General features: G+C 32.7%; 1 protein-coding gene across 1 annotated transcript; it reads left to right on the top strand.

The window, feature by feature from the left end:
• Positions 1 to 18,368: 18,368 nt before the first annotated feature.
• On the top strand, positions 18,369 to 18,854 carry LOC123649736 (60S ribosomal protein L21-like). Its single transcript, XM_045567913.1, has one exon. The coding sequence runs from the start codon at positions 18,372 to 18,374 to the stop codon at positions 18,852 to 18,854; it is 483 nt and encodes a 160-aa protein (XP_045423869.1). The 5' UTR covers positions 18,369 to 18,371.
• The last annotated feature ends 758 nt before the right edge of the window (positions 18,855 to 19,612 follow it).

Here is a 19,612-nt window from a genome sequence, read left to right on the forward strand (position 1 = left end):
TTCCTAACGCTGTTTCCAAGTGTCAGGAGTCATTCTGTATTGAAGAGTACAGAGGGTATGTAAAGAATAGGTGTTTACATTTTGAAATCAGAAAGACAGACTTCTGTCTCAGCTCTACTACTTAGAACCTTGGCTCTGTATAAGTTGTTTACCCAGTTTAAATTTCAATTTCTTCATGTGGAAAATGGTAATAAAAATTGTATCTTCTTCATAGGATTTTGGCATGAAGAAATAAGATAATGGTTATAAAGCACATGTCACAGTACCTGGCATATTGTAAGAGCTCTATAATTGTTACCCATATGTGTGTGTGTGTGTGTGTGTGTGTGTGTGTGTGTGTATTAAAAAAATGACTCTGTGAGAGCGACCCCAACGATCAGAGGCACATCCAGTGAAATGACACCTACAAAACATAACCATTTGATCTCTTTGGCCTCCCCTACAGAGCTGCTAGCATCTTTCAGGTAGCACACTGCTTTCTACACTGACATGTTTTCACATGGGGTCAAGCCAATAGCCAGCATTACCACAGCACCTAGATGTTATAATTCTCTCTGTCAATACTCTATCCTCTTTAAAATCAGAAGTTACATAAAATATTATATATATGAATTGGCTTGGAAGATAAGTAAATAACTTTTTTTTTTTTTTTTTTTTTTTTACCATTTTTCCCTTTGCAATAACTTACCACCAATGAGTTCAGGAGACTTGGGTATTTTCCTGACCTGTGTATCTGCCCCATAAGCACACTGCCTTGCAAATAGTTGACTTTCAATAAGTTGTCAAACAGGAAAGAAGATCTATGCAAAATTAGATAGGATCTCCAGACTAGCATTGCTCAGCAGGAAGAGCCCTTCAGTGGCTATCAGAGCTCTTGCTGACATCAGTGGTTCTCAAGCTGTGTCTAGAAGTCACCTGGAAACCTTGTATAAAATATTCTTCAGCTTTCACACTCAAGAGATTATGATTCATATGGTCATATTTGGGACCCAGAATGCTGAAATTTTAACAGGTGATGCTATTGCAGGTGGTCTGGGACTCACATTTTAAGAAACACTGGCCTGGAAAAAATAGGGGAGCATATAGAGCCGAACAGTTTTGTTTTAGGAGTATTTTTGAGACATATCTGAAGATATTAATTAACATCTACAGTCACTCATCTTGTTTTCACGTTCTTAGATCAAAATTCCATATAAAAATATCTCATGTACCATTCTTTCATTGCTGTCTCCTATTCCACTGAACTAGAATGTTTGGGAAAAAAATCCTCAAACCATTATACACATAGTTATTTTGCTAAAAGTGTAATTTTGGAAATAAGTCTTTGAGTTCAGGTTTTTACTTACAGCTTCAGGGCAATCTCAGGATCTGCTCTAGCTCCTGAAGCCCGATTTTATGGTTGGCTCTCAATCGTTGCTGCATTAGAATTACGAGTGGAATTTTAAAATATTTATACCTCAGACCAATTAAATCATAATTTTTGGTTACACTCACAGGGTATAGGGATTCCTAAATTAATTCTAATGTGCACCCAAAGTTGAGAACCACTGCTTGAACTGAACAGGTTTATCAAAATCTATCTGACCAAGGTCTCTGCCTGGTAATAAGAAAACTCCTCTATTTCTGAATACTCTGATCCTCTAGAATTCATGTATAGCCTCAAGATTCATCATAGAATATTTGTATATGCATGAGAATATAGATAATGAGGTTACCCTATATTTTGCATTCCAAATTTCAGAAATAATGTATCAGGGAAAAATTTGGTCTACTACAGAAAAGGCCGAAGAGGAAGAAAACAACTCTAACACGCATACAGCCATCCATATTTTCCCTCAGAGAATCTGAATAGAAAATAAGTTAGCAATAAATAAACTACACTGAGTCTAACACTTCAAGGTAAGAAGAACGAGAAGAGAATTGATTTTGCTCCCACAAATAGGAGTAAATCAGATGTGGGCATGGCTGTGTGTCAGGAAGAACTATTGCAAATCTCACCCCCAGTAAACTCAATCAATCTAGTGAAGTCTAGTCGAAACAAGTGGTTATACGTAAGAAGATTTGAAATAAAGTGTCTTTAACTCCTTCATCTATTATAGAAGTTGTTCTTTGCACATAATTTTACTCTTTACCTGAAACACATAAGTATTAGTTGTAATAAATAGGCAGAAAGGAGAGAAATGATAGAAGTTTGTTACATATGGTGAGAAAGAGATTGCCTGGTGTTTTCACTCATTTCTCATTGGTTACAAGGAAAAGAGACCTACTTAATTTATCTCAGAAAATACTAGACCTGGATGACTGCATAGGAACATTCTGAAAACAGAAGTCACAAGTACAATTCCTAAAGAAGATCTCTCTATCTATAATATGTATTTTAAGCCAATCTATGTCTACTTGACATCAGAAATATACCAGAGATTTAGTTATTTGGAAGTACTTATATATCTCTATATGGAGTATTTTGGCATAATGAAAGTTTATATTTTAACATCTCTGCACACATTTGCTGAAGATATTTTCCTGATTGATGGTGATGTTTTAACTCATAATCATCTGTTATTTTATGGAATACTACAAAGAACTTCCTAAAAAAGGTTTACTGACAACCATTTTAGCCTTATAAAAAAGATATTACAAACTATGATTTCCTCATCAACATATATCCTTGCACAATGCTACGTATATCTAGATTACAAGATTTTGTTACTGCTGGACCATTTCTCAGAGTCACAAAGTGTCTACCGTTATTGGGATTAGAAAACAATCACAGGAGCAAGTAATCAATCAATCTCTGATAGGCCAAATGTACCAAAGTAAGTATAGTCTATAAAATTTAATCTTTGACATCTCATTTAAAGGAACTCTATGGAAGAGAGACAATTTAGCATTCATTCCTAGCCAAGCAGAGCTCACAGTGTTGCAGCAGCAAACTAAGGTCTCAAAGGACAAACTTGTCACATTGGAAATGTTCTAGGACCACTATACAAATTCTACAAGCTACCAACCATCAAGGAAAAAAATGAACCAATTTTCTAAAGGTGATGAATTCCATAAGTTACACCAATTTTCTGAGCAGCTATGTCTCAAACAAATGGTAAAGTTGACCTTTTAGGTGTTATAAATACTTAAAACTCTGAAATGAATTGAAACACTTTTTTAAAACAAAGACTTATGTTTTAAAAATCTATACATTTTAATACATTTTTGCAAATATTCCAGTAATGCCTAAAATCATGGTATATTATTATCCCCTAACAAGTTCATGAGTAATTTAAAAACTTATAATAAGGATAACCAATTGATGAAATATACCTAAATAAGGATCACCTTGTACAATAGTTTGGTAAATTGTTAATAGGACTAAATGTAATGGAGTTAAGTAACTTCTACAAAATGTATAATCTTCTCATATGTCCACTGCAAATTACCTTGAGGTAATGGTTTTGTGATGGAAATGTAAAGAAACCTCTGTAAGTTTTTTCTTATATAAGCTGGCTCTACTGACACAAGTAAAAGAACAGTTATTAATCAAGTGGGCATTATATATATATACATATATATATATTAGCCAAGTGATCACCTACATTGCATTTCAGGCAATTAATAGATTTAGAAACTCTATAGTAATGATTAAATTATAACTCCATTGCTTTCAGTTCTCTTTAAATAAAAAGACTAGAGGAGAAAATATTAAGGAAAGAAAATGTTACCTAAAATTTTGTTTTTGTTTTATTTTGTTTTTTTTCTAAAATTTTGTTTAAGATTTACAATGCAAATCAAATTACCTTAGAAGATAAAACCAAATAGAAATGAACATCCTAAATTTCCAATGTATTTTTTATTACTTAAATCAATTATAACCTTAGCCATTTACCAACTGATGTTTTACAGTTTAATTTATTCATATGATATATGTTTTCTTATACTAAAATGTGAGCAATCTCATTGTTTATTGGAAGAGACTTGCACATTTCCAGTATGTACTTGATTTTATATTTTAGTCAGATTTACAAATAGCAAATTGATTTTAAAAAAATATTTATATTCTATATATATGTATACTTTTTTTTACTGCATACTGCTTTATTGTGCTCTCAGATTTTGTGTCCTTTACAAATTGGAGGTTTGTGGCAACTTTGCCTCTAGCAAGCTATTAGCACCATTTTTCCAACAGCATGTGCTCACTTCAAGTCTCTGTGTCATATTTTGTTAATTTTTGCTATATGTCAAACTTTTTCATTATGACTATATCTGTTGTGGTGATCTGGGTCAGTGATCTTTGATGTTACCATTGTCATTGTTTTGGGGCACCATGAACAACGCCCTTATAAGCTGGCAAACTTATTAAACACTGTGTGTGTTCTAACTGCTCTGTCTACTGGCCCTTCCTCCTCCTCTCTTCCTCTCCCTTCCTCCCTATTCTCTGAGGCACAATGATATTGAAATTAGGCCAATCAAGAACACTACAATGGCCTCTAAGAGTTTAAGTGAAAGGAGAGTCCCATGTCTCTCTCTTTAAGTGAAAAGCTGGAGGACAGGTGAGGTGGCTCACCCTTGTATTCCCAGCTACTCAGGAGGCCAAGGCAGGTAAATCTCTTAAGCCCAGGAGTTCCAAGCTGCAGTGAGCTATGATCCTGCCACTGCACTCCAGCCTGAGTGACAGAGAGAAACACATTCTCTCTCTGAAAAAAACAAACAAAAACAAAACAAAAAACAACAACAACAAAGAAAACACTAACTGGAAATAACTAAGCTTAGTGAAGGCATATTGAAGGACAAAATGGGTCAAAAGCTAGGCCTCTTGTGCCAAACACTTAGCCAAGTTGTGAATACCAAGAAAAAGTTTTTGAAGGAAATTAAAATGCTACTCAAGTGAACACCTGAATGATAAAAAAGCAAATAGCCTTGTTGTCGATAGGAAGAAAGTTTGAGTGGTCTGGATAGAAGACCAATCAAGTTGCACCATTCCCTTATCAAAGCCTAATCCAGAACAAGGCCCTAGCTCTCTTTAAGTCTGTGAAGACTGAGACAGGTTAGGAAGCTGGAGAAGAAAAGTTGAAGCTAGCAGAGATTGGTTCATGAGGTTTAAATAAAGAAGTCATCTTCGTAACATAAAAGTACATTGTTAAGCAGCAAGTGCAGACGTAGAAGCTATAGCAAGTTACCCAAAAGATAATTGCTAATTGATGAAGATGGCTACACTAAACAACAGATTTTCAATACAGATGAAACAGACTTCCATTAAAGGAAGATGCCCTCTAGGACCTCCCTGGCTAGAGAGGAGAAGTCAATGTTTTAACTTCATAGTTTCAAAGCCAACTATCTGGTTAGGGGCTAATATAGCTGGAGACATTAAGTTGAAGCCAAGGCTCATTTACCATTCAGAAAATCCTAGGGCCCTTAAAAATTAGGCTAAATCTACTCTGTCTATGCTCTGTAAATGGAAATAACAAAGCCTAGTTTACAGAATGGTTTATTGAAAAGTTTAAACTTATTGTTGAGACCTACTGCTTAGTAAAAAAATATTCCTTTCAAAATATTGCTGCTCATTGTCAATGCACCTGGTTCCCCAAGAGCTCGGATGTAAATTTATAAGGAGATTAACCTTGTTTTCATGCCTGATAGAACAACATCCATTCTGTAGCCCAAAGTTCAAAAAGTAAATTTCAAGTCTCATTACTAAATAAAAATACTTTTTGTAAGGCTATAGCTACCATACAGACTGATTCTTCTGATGGATCTGGGCAAAGTAAGTTGAAAACCTTCTGGAAAGTATTCACCATTCTAGATGTCATTAAGGAAATTCATGATCCCCAGGATGGCAGAGACCTTATAAAAAGATGTACAAGACAGGGTCTGTCTCTGCACTTTAGGCTCTTACCACATAGTTGGAGAATTAGTAATGTGCAGACAAATAACTACTCTGTAAGGGAATATAATGTACTTACCCCATGAGTGATAACAGTATTAAGGATGACTTTTGGCAAAGGTGATAAGGGGAGGATTTGAGGAGGAGAAAAGAATTCTTCAAAGGACTGGCATTTAAACTGGGTCTTTATGAATGATTAAAAATGCAAAAATAAAATTCTACCTATGTTAGTAAAAAAAGAACATTCACAATTCACAGAAAGAGGTCAAATATCAGTAGCAACAGGACTTTGGAAGAAGTTGATTCCAGTCCTTATGGATGACTTTGAGGAATTCAAGATTTCACTGAAGGAAGTACTTGCAGGTGTGGTGTAAATAGCAAGAGAACTAGAATGAAAAGTGGAGTCTGCAGATGTGACTGAATTGCTGCAATCTCATGAAAAAACTTTCATGGATGAGGAGTTGCTTCTTATGAATGAGCAAATAAAATGAGAGATTTTGAGATGGAATCTACTTCTGGTGGAAATGCTATGAACATTGTTATAATGACAACAAAGGATTTAAAATGTTACATAAATTTAGTTGATAAAACAGTGGCAGAGTTTGAGAGGACTGAATTTTGAAAGAAATTCTACTGTGAGTAAATTCCATCTAACAGCATCACATACTATAGAGAAATCTTTTGGGAAAGGAAAAGTCAATCAATGCAGCCAACTTCATATCTGTCTTATTTTAAGAAATTGCCATCACTACCCCAGCCTTTAGTAACTGCTGTCTTGATCAGTGAGCAGCCATCAAGATCAAGACAAGCTCCTCCACTGAAAAACAGATTATGACTCACTGAAGGCTCAGATGATCATTACCATTTTTTAGCAATAAAGTATTTTTACACTAAGATTCATACTTTTTTAGATCCTTTGCACACTTAATAGACTACAGTGTAGTGTAAATAACTTTTATATGTATGGTGAAACCAAAAAAGTTGTGTGACTCCCTTTATTGCAATATTTGCTTTATTGCAGTGGTCTGGAAAACTACGTGCAATATTTCCAAGGTATGCCTGTATTTTCAGATGTAGCACCTAAGAAAATTAGCTACCTACAGATTAAAATTATAATTATCCAACTTCTGTAATACAAATTAAACATGTATACTCCATAGTATTGGTCCATGGATAATATGCATGTTATTTTTAAACAATTTACTTGCTGCTAAAGAATATCTCAGTGATGAATTATATCCCTGATGTCAATGCATCATTCAAATTTTCAATCATACAATTTTCTGCACTATTAAATAGTAAGCATCTAAAGGAAACAAATAATGTATTGCTACTTAAAGATATGAGCATATATGTGCATACTAACCAGTTTGAATAAAATATATGAATGTTTTATTCCATCACTTAGAGTTTGGGAGAGAAGCATTGAAGGGATATCTATATTTTGCTCAATAGTCAAAATGGTTCATATCTCTTCCATCACCAGGGCCTTCCTCAAATGCATCCACTGTTAAGAGTTTCTGGTGAATTATACCAACAATTTTCTAAACATTATATTAGAAACAAAACATATTGAGCAACAGCATTTTTTGGTCCTGTGAATTATAAAACAATGAAATAAGCTATGGACTCGCTCCCTCAAAGAACTGATGATTAAGCAATTTTAGAGATAAAATTATATGCAAACTGTTTACCATCTAGAGATATTTTGCTTCCTTATCATTTGCACATAGTACTGGTTCCTATTGTTATTTACAAGTACAAATGTGCAGATATTCCACTGGAAATGAGTCAGAACCTACATGACTTGATCAACTTAGAACCTTCCTCTATTTCTATGTACTCTAGAAGAGCTCATTCCATTGCTTCCACTTCCAGGAGGCTTAAAGAGACCCTCAAGTCTTTGGAACCAGTTTTGAAATTATTCCAACTTTCTGGTTTTTAGATTCTTCTTCTCTAAAATGGCTACGATAATAGCACCTACATCACAGAGATGCTATGAGCTGTAGATGAAATAATGTATTTATAATTCTTCAGCTAAAAATTATTTTATTGGAATCAATATAAATATTTTGATTATAAAATTATTTGCTAGCATCAAAATACCAGGTGATGAAGAAAAGGAAACAGATTATAACATTATGCTAATACTTGAAAATTACAATAAATGGGTCTCTAATTAAAAACTTTAGATTCAAAAGCAGCTACTTTAAACCACCTCATGGATGTTAGGGTAAAACATAAAGAGCAAACCAATTTCTGATATATGTGTATGTGTGTGTTTAGCCTGCATTTAGGTATAATAGGGGCATTCATTAGAGATGTTAGTAATAACTTCATTTTTCAAGTTATATTATTTGTATGTGCATAGCATTTTACGTACAATATCTCAAAAACATTATAACAAAAGTTTCTGGTAGACATTACGAAACCAATCTTAGTCCTGAGGGAGCTGAGGCTTACCAAGTTTAACTTGTTTTGTAAGGATACGTACTTAGAAAGTGACAAAGACTGGACTCAAACTAGAGCTCTCTGGTTCTTAAAGATATTTGTTATTCAGTAAACATGAAAACAGACAATAACACATCTATTAAAATAAATTATAACGGAATAATGCTATTGGAACACAGAGCCAGGCAATAATTAATATGAGTTGGAACTGAAAACTTTTTTTAAACCATAACACTAAATTTTGGTTTACTTTCTTAATGTAAAATATTTATGCATATTAAATATATTGCTATTTTAGTGTAAAATATTTTAATTCATAATGAAATACAGAATCCTACTTTATTATATATGATACTCATATATGATGACTCATATAAAACCATTAATAACTATTAACAAATATTGATATTTATATAAAACCATTAATAAGTCTTAATATGTTAATACTTTTATAGCTATAGAGTTTCAGTAATCTCTTTGAAAAAATTTGCAGATTAATATAACTACCATGATTTCTAAATGTTAAAATTTTCCCTATTGACTTTGAATCATTAAAAATAAAAGAAAGAAACCGAAAAAAAACACTTTAGAGATTCAGCTAAAGTTTCACTTCTTCCCTATCTCCATAGTGATCACCACTTCCTTGAAGTTGAATGTATGTTGATCTATGTGTGTTTAGGACAAATCCCAAATCCTGATTCAATATTTTTAGCCTCATATTCCATATTATCTTACATACCACATCTTTCATTATTATCAACAATGGCTAAAATAAAATGTGCAGTGTAAAGATTCCCCAAACAACTATTTCCATGGCCACCCTGAGCTGCCCTCTGAGATCAGGTTGCTAACTTGCTAATCGTAACTCCTAGGGAGTTATGAACCAGCTTTAACATCTACAGTGTTTATGAATTTAACATAGTGACCCTCAAATCTGTCTGCATAAAACAATGTTCAGAGGAGTTTTTAAGCAATACTGATGCCTTCCCACTCCACTCTTATAGGCAGATCAATTAAATTAGGAAGTCTAATAAAATGTGCCGTCAGAAAACTACAGCAAATATCATTCCTGATGGGGAAATTTAAAATCTTTCTTTTTATAATTGAGAAAAATGCAATGTTACTCTTCTTTTCCACTCTCTTCAGAACTGTAAAGTTGATTCTAACCAAAGTAATTAGACAAGAAATAGAAAGAAAAGCTATAAGGTATGGGAAAAAAGAAACAAACTTTAATTTTCGCTGAGGTTAAAAAAAAAAACTTTTTCAACATTATACATTTTTAACTGGAATGGAAACTGGCTTATATTTTCTTATCTCACAGATTAAAATTGGAAACAAAAAGCAAAATTTGTGATAATGGGCTTACATCAGGAGAAAATATGCTAAATTATACATTTCTATATAAGGGATCAGAGAGGTGCATATTAGATTTTAGAATTATTTGTTTTAAAATGGCATACATAAAAGAAAACATTTAGTCTTTAATGGCATAAAAAACATAATTTATGTAATATTTTGTTGACTTCCTGTTGATGCTGAACAAATTACATGTTGCTATACATACTTAAAGGGAGTTATACCTAAAAAAGAACAAGAATGATCCTCTAGGACCTCTCCAAGAATATTTTATGTCTGAGATAAAATTTCTGAGATTTCAGATGGATGTACGTTGGGTAGGGTGGAATTTAAATACAGCAATGACTTCCAGCATCTTTTCTGACTTTTAAAGGGCACTTGCAAAATGAGGAAGGAAGGTTTCTATGATTTGTGATGATTTTTAGATGTCTCTGATACTTTTGGTTTTTCTCCAGGGTGAAAGGAAGACATAGTTTGGTTGTCTTGTGTGCTTAACAGCTTCACAGCAGGGGCCCTTTGAAGAATGACTCAGCTGGGTCAGTAGGAATTAAAGAGGTGTGACAAGTAGACCTACTCTCCCCTCTGAAAGAATAAATGTAAGGAGATGGTTTTGCCTTCTCCATGCCTTAAGGCATATGAATAAGGTCTCTATAGGGTTTTTCCAAAGCAACATTTAGTTCATTTTCTATTTGTGTTCAGAGACATGGATATTGAGTTAATAGTTTAAAGTGTGTGCTTTTCTTTATTAATAAATTAATTTGAGAGCTTTGCACACACTAAAGTATAAAAGTAGAATAAAGTTCCTTGTTCACGGTTTAACAAAGGATCTTATTTATTTATTTATTTATTTACCCTTCCTATCTCTTGCCTCCCAGATTTGGATTCCTGATGCAAAGATTGCAAAGCTAATTTGCTAAGTAAGGTACCATAATTAACACTGAATCACCTGTAGTTATATATGACACTTTCTATCTTAAAAACCAGTGTAACTAGGAGCTCAGTGTCTATCCAATATCCTAAACACATCAGACTGCACCTCAATTTTTAAAGATTACATTGAATTATTCAAAAAATTTGAAATCACAGTCAATCAATCGATGGTGCTTTTTCATATATCTCTGTCTTAAAGCCAATGTTTTAAATATAAAATATCACATTGCTTTCAAGTGTTTTCTCAAGCATCTTTGAAGTAATGGACAGGAATATTACCATTTAAAATGTAAATATTACATATAATGCAGTAGTAATGTATATTAGAAAGTATTCGTATTGCCTAAATCTAAGCACCATGAGGGCAGGTTTCTTTTGTGTTCCATTTACAGCTATATCATCAGAGTCTAGAAGAGAGCCTGATCCCTAACATTTTTTATTTGTTGGATTACTTAACCTGCATTATTTAATACCAAATCCATATGACTATGTTTTATTTCAGCATGAAATAAGAATTTTTAAAAAATCAATAAAAAGAGAAAAGGTCTCATATCTTTATTAGTAATAGGTTTAAGAAATGGACTTTTAATAGTATCACTTCTTTTGGTGTTGTGAATAGATACAATGAACAATTATTTTTTTAGCTCTCCTATGTCTTTGAGCTAAAATATTAATAATTACCTTTGAGCTAAAATAATTAAAATTTGCTTCATATAGGCTGTTACACTTTCTCATTGTTACCTTTAAAAATAATATCATATGAGTAACTTTTTAAATAATTTTTTCTTTACAATTTTATACACTCAGAAAATGTGTACTTCCCCAGTTTTGTTCTTACTGATGTTGTTAAAGAGCCAGCTAAGGATTAAAAAATCTCCTTATTAAAAATAAGAAGCTGCAAAATTTAATTAAATTTCTCTTCAAGGCTTCAGGAGGGCAATGAATAAAAGAAAATTTCATCACCACTGACCTCCCAAATGGCTAGACTTTCACATAAGCAATCTAATAAATCAGGAATCATATTCTTTATAATAATATGTTATATTTCAAAAAATTTTCTAATAATAATTTTATTTAAAATGAAGAATGGATATAAAATGAGTTTAAGGGTTTGCTATTCAGTGTTTGTACTAAGTTTTCAATTTTATTGCTTTATTGTCAAAATTTGAAGCAAAGTCCTAAAAAAAAAAATACTCTTCAGAATAGTGATATGATCCTTTAGCTAATTAAATATATAGCAACCCAAAGATCTCCTGTTGCAGTCTTGGCAGTTAGTCCCATAAGAAAATGAAGAAGTCGGAACGTGAATTAGTATGATGTATTGTCACCATAGCCATGAGCAGTCAATTTACAAGTTTGAACAGAGTATGAGTTTGAGAGCACTGCTTTCCACAGAGTGAAAGTAGTTCATGCCAAATTGGTTTTATTTGTAATGTAGCTCAGTGGCATGCAAGGGAATCCATAGTAACCCAGCTGCAAATGATGCTGTCAGGGGAATTTCCTCTGTGAAATATTTTGTCTTCCCAAGTTGGAGTTTCAGACCTTGGAGGAAGTGTTTTTTTTTTTCCTCTGGACCCAACCTTATCTGTCTATCATGTAATCATCCAGAGAAAGCTGAAGCTCACAGCTACTCTCTTGAGTTCATTCTTGCTTCTATTCAAAAACTAAACTATAGCCCTTAAAAAGCACTTAATTTTCATTTGATGAAAAGCTTTTGGATGAAATAAATGTGTTTCAAAATATTACTTCCAAATAAAAGTAAAACCAATTTCAGAACTTCTATAAATATACATTTTACTGCCATTCTAAAGAAAAGGATATTTAGCATAGGTTTTTACTGAATCCTTTTACTGGATGAATACTCTAAATGTATATATTCTTAGAATTTAGCCTAAGTACCCTGAAATCTAATTTAGTTCAATTTGGAGAATTTTCTCTAGGCAATACAAAAAAGATGAATAATGTCTCCAATCCTAGCTTTATACTTGGATGGCAGGAGGTATCTTGAAGTAAATATGACTAAGAAACTTTCACCTGCATATTTATATATGCCACCAGACATACACCTATGAAACAAATACTTTCAGGTAAAAGGAAAGAGTAATGTATAAAGGATGGATGCCAGCATTTTTATTTGCTATCAAACTCATTGCACCGTTGAAATGCAATATTGTTTACATTCTGGAATGGAAGTGATTTTATAATGCAGTGTTACATATAATAAGAAACATATAACTTCCAAGTTATTTTTCTAGTTAAGACTTTCTTCAGTTATCAGTCAATAAAATTGATTGTCTTGTCAATTTTTCATATTTATAAATTCAAAAAAGAAGCACAGAAAATTAAATTGTCAATATGGTTTTGTTGGGTGATGATTTTATGTAAGTGGATAATGTGTAAGAAGTAGTTCTTAATGTTGGAAAATTATGTTTCAGTTTAATTTATTGCCTAGAGAGAACTTATTTTATGTATAACTAAAAAAATATAGAATACGTAACCTGGTTAACCCATTATTTGCATTAAAACCAGGTAACATTATGAGAGATATGATCTTGTGTGGCTCAAAATGGAGTGATTGTACAATTGAATCAGTTCTGTTACTATGATAACAGCTTGAATCTGGGGGCGCTAAATCTGAAGTAATGGGTAAACAGTGGGAAAGAATGTTCTAAAAACCTTTTTATTTATTTGTATTTTGGAGTCCAGGATTCTTATATCTATGAAATCATTTATGTTAGATTATTAAACAGTTGACTTGGCAGATAAGTCTAATGCCTGGTGTGAAACGGTAAATGATAATCTCAAAAGAAAAGGCTATTGATGCTAATTATAAAAAGAAACATGTTAAGTCAAATAACCACACCAATCCACATTCTACCTGATAATATGATCTCAAGAAAGCAAGCCAAAACTAATAAAGTACCACTGATTTTTCCAACTTTTCTTAAAATAAAAAGTAGTGAAGACAAAAACATAAAGAGTCATTATGGGCAAAATACCAAAATGGAGAGTTGTGTGTGTGCATGTTTATGATCTTTGTAAAGTAGTTCCTAGATATATTTAATCCCTCAAGACTAAGATCTCAAGAGTACGTATCATTTCAATAGCTCTGAGTCAGTGTGGGGCCAAGGTTCAACAGCTCCAAAAACAGTTTGAACAGAGAACCAGGCTTTAATGAGAATTTGTAGGACTACAATAAGACACAATGAAGCGATTAGCCAAATTATTTGCAATGTCTTGAAAGTAATAGTTTTCTCAGTGTAATTTAAAATAAATATGAGTCTGGGTGCTCTGGAAATTAAAGCCAAATCCTGTAATTTGCATATCAGTTATTTTTCCATTTCAATGTTTTAAAATATATATTGAAAAAAGTCTTGATTCAATTACATATTTGGTTTAAAATGAACTATTTCTTAAGTAATTCTATAAAAAATATCACCTCTAGTTCTCTATAAAAGTTGCAAACAACTTTTATAATAAATAAAGGAATAATCTTGAAAATTAAATTGTTAAGCAGATAGGACCAACAAAAAGCCATTGATTCTTGGGCTAACAGTGTACAATGTATAGACTAGCAGCTGTCCTATTTCTAGGCAGGTTTGATACTTGCATGTGCTTCAAGAAGGGGGAAGGAAAACAAACTTAAGTTTGAGTTCTTGATTCTCATGTGGCCCTGAGATCGTTGGAATCTCCATAGAGATCATATTAAAAAAAACCTTTAATTTTACCACAGTGTAACACTTCCACATCCAAATCATGCTATAACAAACAGGTGATATTAGCAAGAAAAAGATCTGGTCATTTTGTAACTATTCCCCTGGAAAGGTGAGGGTTTAGAATATACAAAATTTTGCTAGCTTTGGGCACCCGTGGATTGGCAGGATAAAAACAAAACCCAGTAGAAAAGAAATAAAAGAAGAAGGGAAAAGAGAAATAATGAAAAGGATCATTCCAGGTACTTCATAATGGTATAGAACAAGTAATGAAATAGTGATCAATATCTAGATCATACAATTTTAAAATAATTGCATGCTCATCTGCATATCAAATAAGTTCATACTTGGCTAAACGTGTAAGACAGATATAGTGTCCTATCTAGTGGTGGATTTTGTTTCTCACTGTCCCATACATCCTGAAGCTTGACAGAATCCTATAAGAAAAACTCAGAAAATGCAATCCCAACAGAGATTAAATTTCTATGTATAGAAAGAATGAGAGCACAGGGGCAGGCGAGATTGGGTATTAAATGAAATGTGAATGCATTTTTTTCCTCCCTGGCTGGTGAGGTTTCATCCAGTTATGCTTTCCTTTTAAATAGTAAAATGAAAGGTCATGTTCACGAATTTTCAGCACTTTAGGGTATTCTGAGAGAGATGATTAACTTTACCTAAACATACCCAACAAAAGAACAAATATACACACACGCACAATATCTCTCTTTCTCACTTTTTTTCTATCTCTGTCTCTCCACACCCACCTCAGCTTGATTTAATAAGAATTTATTTTCAGAATAAACAGTTCAATGACTTTCATTCTCTAGCATTGTTTTTGTGTATTGCAAATATAGGGATATAGAGACAGGTTATTACACTGAAAGTTAAGTGAAACTCACTTGAATACCAGTAAGTTAAAAGAGCTACATAAACACGATAATACACTTATTGTTAATAATGGGAAAATATTTATGCCCTCATAGCAGAAGACTGATCTGTTTTATTTTATTTTACTTTTTAAAAATTAGAATAGTTTTCTGCCATCCATGAAAAATACTTCCTTAAATTGATATCTAAGCTTATAGAGCTAAAAGACTTTTTGGCTTTTCTCATTAAACATCTAATGTCTGACCAGAGAAATACCAAACTCCTGTTTTTAGAGTTCTGCACCATAAAAGATACCAAAGAATTATTAGACATTTTCAATTATTTCCTGCAGTAACCTAGTTGCCTCAAGAATGATCTAGCTATTATTTCTGCCAGCTCTCCTTTCTCTCTGTTTCATTTACTTTTAAAAAAAAAAACAGATCTTGTGAGAAAATAGGCTTTTGCTATTTCGGTCCACATTTTTAATATAGTAACAAAAACCTGTATGTGTACATTAAATCATGAATTCTGTATATATATAAACATAATCTTAATTTATATATTGCAAAAGATAAAAGTCATACATTTATAAATCTCTTGAATAAGACTCTTTTAAAAAAAAGTTTGCTCTTTTAAAAATTATAAATGCACAGATGTACTTCATATTGCACTTATTAGTTTGGAATAACAAAGAACTAACAAAATTCCCTAGGATTATTCAAGAAAATAAGATGAGGCAGAGCTCAGTACAAAGACTACCTGTCTTTGTATCTGACTGAAAGGAATCAGACAATTAGAGTCAGGCAGAAAGTCAATTAGGACACTACCTTCATTTGTACTTCTAGATTGAATCCGATTCTGTGGGAACACCTAAAATTGATAAATCAAAAGTCTCCAAAGTCTCTATATTTGTTCTACTCTCCTTGGGGTCTTTTTTGAGCATATCACATCAACAAATCTTTGCAATTATTAATGAAGTCATGTAAAAAATTTTATGTTGAAGAGATAGCTTTTAAAAATATATATAAATACATATCTACAGTTATTCTATGTGTCTAGATTTATATAAACAAACTTTATATATGTACAATGTTTAAGTGATGTTTATAAGTTGAAATTCAAACTAACGCTACTCCTTTTTACTCCTAATTAACGAACTGATTCAAAAGTAAATTCATTTATAATCACCCCTGATCATCCTCATATCATATTAACAGACTACAAAGAAAATATTTTAAAGAAAATCATGAAAATTCAAATCTAGGTTAAAAATGTAATACAGTATAATTTTAAATTAAATGAGAATATAAAATATTCTCTTTTCGTCATAACTAAGAGGAAATTCATTTTTTGAAAATTAATAGAAGTTCATTTGAATATTCAGAATGCTCATAATGCAGTGCTATTAAAAAGAGACAGATTTCATATACGAGAATAGAGGGCTGGCCTTTTCTCATATGGGTTTCATGGTCTTAGTTCTTCCTTCAGTGAAACAGTGGACTATAGGAAAAGAAAAGAAAATCGTGCATACTCCAGGCAAAATAACTTATTTCTATTTAACCGTAGAAATTCAATAATTTTTGTTTTATTTTGTACATTTTCTAAAAATTTCAATGAGAAGTGCTATGCTGCCCTCCTACAATTAAGATTTTGTGTTTCAGAATTCCGTTTAGGAATTTTTGCTCATGTCATTGACTCTTCAAAGACTGTCTACAATAGGTATTTTTAAAATAATTTTGTTGAGTTTTCACATATATAAGGTGTACAATTTGACAAGTTTAACATATGTAAACACCGTAAAACTATCAACACAATCACAGTAAAGAATATATCCATCACCTCAGAAGTTTCCTCATGCCCCTGTGAAACCTCCTCCTACTCCTGCTCCTCTCTGCTCTTCCCATTCCCTACATTCACTAATCTCCTGTCACTATAGATTAGTGTGTGATTTCTAGAATTATGTATTTATGGTATCAGAGAGGATGTACTATTACTTTTGTCTGACTTTATTCACTTAGCCTGATTATTTTGAGAATTATTCATGTTGTTGGGTACCTCAATATTTCATTTCCTTTTATTATTGAATAATATTCCACTGTATTGATATACTATAATTTATTTTTACATATTCATCTCTTAATGGACACTTTGGTTGTTGTTAGTCTAGTGCTATTACAAATAAAACTAATGTGAACATTTATGTACAAATCTTTCCGTGAACATATGCTTTTGTTTCTTTTAGGGAAATACTTAGGATGGATTGGCAGGGTCATACAATGGGCATATGTTTCGTGATTTTAAGAAACTGCCAAGCTGATTTCCAAAACTATTGCACCATTTTATTAGCTTTAGATATTCAAATAGGTGTGTAATGATATCTCATTATGGTTTTAATTTGCATTTCTCTAATGATGTTGATCATCTTTTCATATTCTTATTTTTTATCAGTATACTTTCTAGGGTTGAGTGACATTCAGATTTTTTAGAATTGGGACATTTAAGTATTGTGTTTTGAGAACTCTTTGTATATTCTGAATACATGTATCTTAGTAGATGTGTTATTTGAAAATAATTTCTCCCAGACTCTGGTTTGACTTTAATCCTCTTTATTGTATTGTGAGAATACAATTAAAAAGTGGCCTCTCTTTTAACTGTTCCCTGAGGTGCACCTGATGCACACAATGTGTTATTAATGATGCTTCCACTGAGCCATACATATTAATATAACTATGTTATAGGGAGAAGCCAAGGTATGTATAATATGCATCAGTGACCTGGCTCAATGAAAAATTGATGACTCTCAAAATTTAAGAACCTCCATATTTTTACTATTAGCACAGTTAATTGGCAGCGAAGTAAAATTGGGGAGTAATGATCCTTGATGTGAGACAGACCTTTGTGCACTGTCAGCTCTCCTAACCATGTATAACTCTGTACTTTCCTCTCATGCATAGAAACAAAAATGGTGCCTGTTTTTTGTTCAGATGATTGATAGTGCAATCTATGAATAAGTACTCAGCACATATTAGGTGCTTCCTTATTATCAATAGCATAATGATGGTAAAATTAAAAATTTAACCCTTGACCAAACAGGCAAACACAAAGAAATACTTTATACAAGATAATAAAGGACAGACAGCTTCTTTTCGGCCAGAGCTGCCATCTTCCAATAATTTGCCAAAATGATGAACATAAAGGGAAAAAGGAGAGGCACCCTATACATGTTCTCTAGGCCTTTTAGAAAACATGAAGTTGTTCCTTTGGCTACGTACATGCAAATCTATAAGAAAGGTGATATTGTAGACATCAAGGGAATGGGTACTGTTCAAAAAGACATGCCCCACAAATGTTACCTTGGCAAAACTGGAAGAATCTACAGTGTTACCCAGCATGCTATTGGAATTGTTGTAAACAAACAAGTTAAGGGCAAGATTCTTGCCAAGAGGATTAATGTGCGTATTGAGCATATTAAACACTCTGAGAGCCAAGATAGCTTCCTGGAACCTGTGAAGGAAAACGATCAGAAAAAGAAGGAAGTCAAAAAGAAAAGTACCTGGGTTCAACTGAAGCACCAGCCTGCTCCACCCAGAGAAGCACATTTTGTGAGAACCAATGGAAAGGAGCCCGAGCTGCTGGAACCTATTACCTATGAATTCATGGTATAGTAGGGGTCTCACACTTTGTGAGAAGCAATGGAAAGGAGCCTGAGGTGCTGGGACCTGTTCCCTATGAATTCATGGCATAATAGGCATAGCACACTTTCTGAGAAGCAAAGGAAAGGACCTTGAGCTGCTGGAACCTATTCCCTATGAATTCATGGCATAAGGACAAAACTAATAAAAGCCATCAGACTCTAAAAAAAAAAAAAAAGTCAGATGTAAATTGTTAAGTATTTTGAACAGTTAATTGTGGAGATTAGCCATGATCTTGATATACCAAATTAGGATAGCACAAAGACACTCTAACTCTCTTTCCCAAGAGAGAAGCTTGATAAATTCATAGCAGGAACAGTTACCCTGGTCCATAATGTGACTACTTGAGATCCTTCCAAGACTCCAAAAATTTTGAGATGATATATTATCTGTAATAATGTAGGTCATAAAAAACAATTCTGATAAATTTGAGAGGGATATATGAGGGACTACATAGATAAGGCTTTTAATATATTAAATATGTTGAGTCAATAACGTTCACTATTTTTTCAAGAGAATGTGGTATGAACGATCAGTTGTATTCATTGTGAGAACAACTCTAAAATTTCAAAACACCAGTTATATATGAGGAAGCAAAGTACTCCATAGCTAAACTTTACAGTGTTAATAGTGTCTTGATATAAAATTAGAAAAAGATTAACTGTTGAGCAAAGGTCACATAATTTTTATCCCTTTGCTTATTGAATGATTTATTGACTGATTTATTAAAG

The sequence above is a fragment of the Lemur catta genome, chromosome 14 (genome assembly GCF_020740605.2).
Source record: "Lemur catta isolate mLemCat1 chromosome 14, mLemCat1.pri, whole genome shotgun sequence".
Lineage (NCBI taxonomy): Eukaryota > Metazoa > Chordata > Mammalia > Primates > Lemuridae > Lemur > Lemur catta.

What these genes read in the sequence shown, in the direction of transcription:
- LOC123649736 (XM_045567913.1), top strand. Translation starts at nt 18,372, where the DNA reads ATGATGAACATAAAGGGAAAAAGGAGAGGCACCCTATACATGTTCTCT.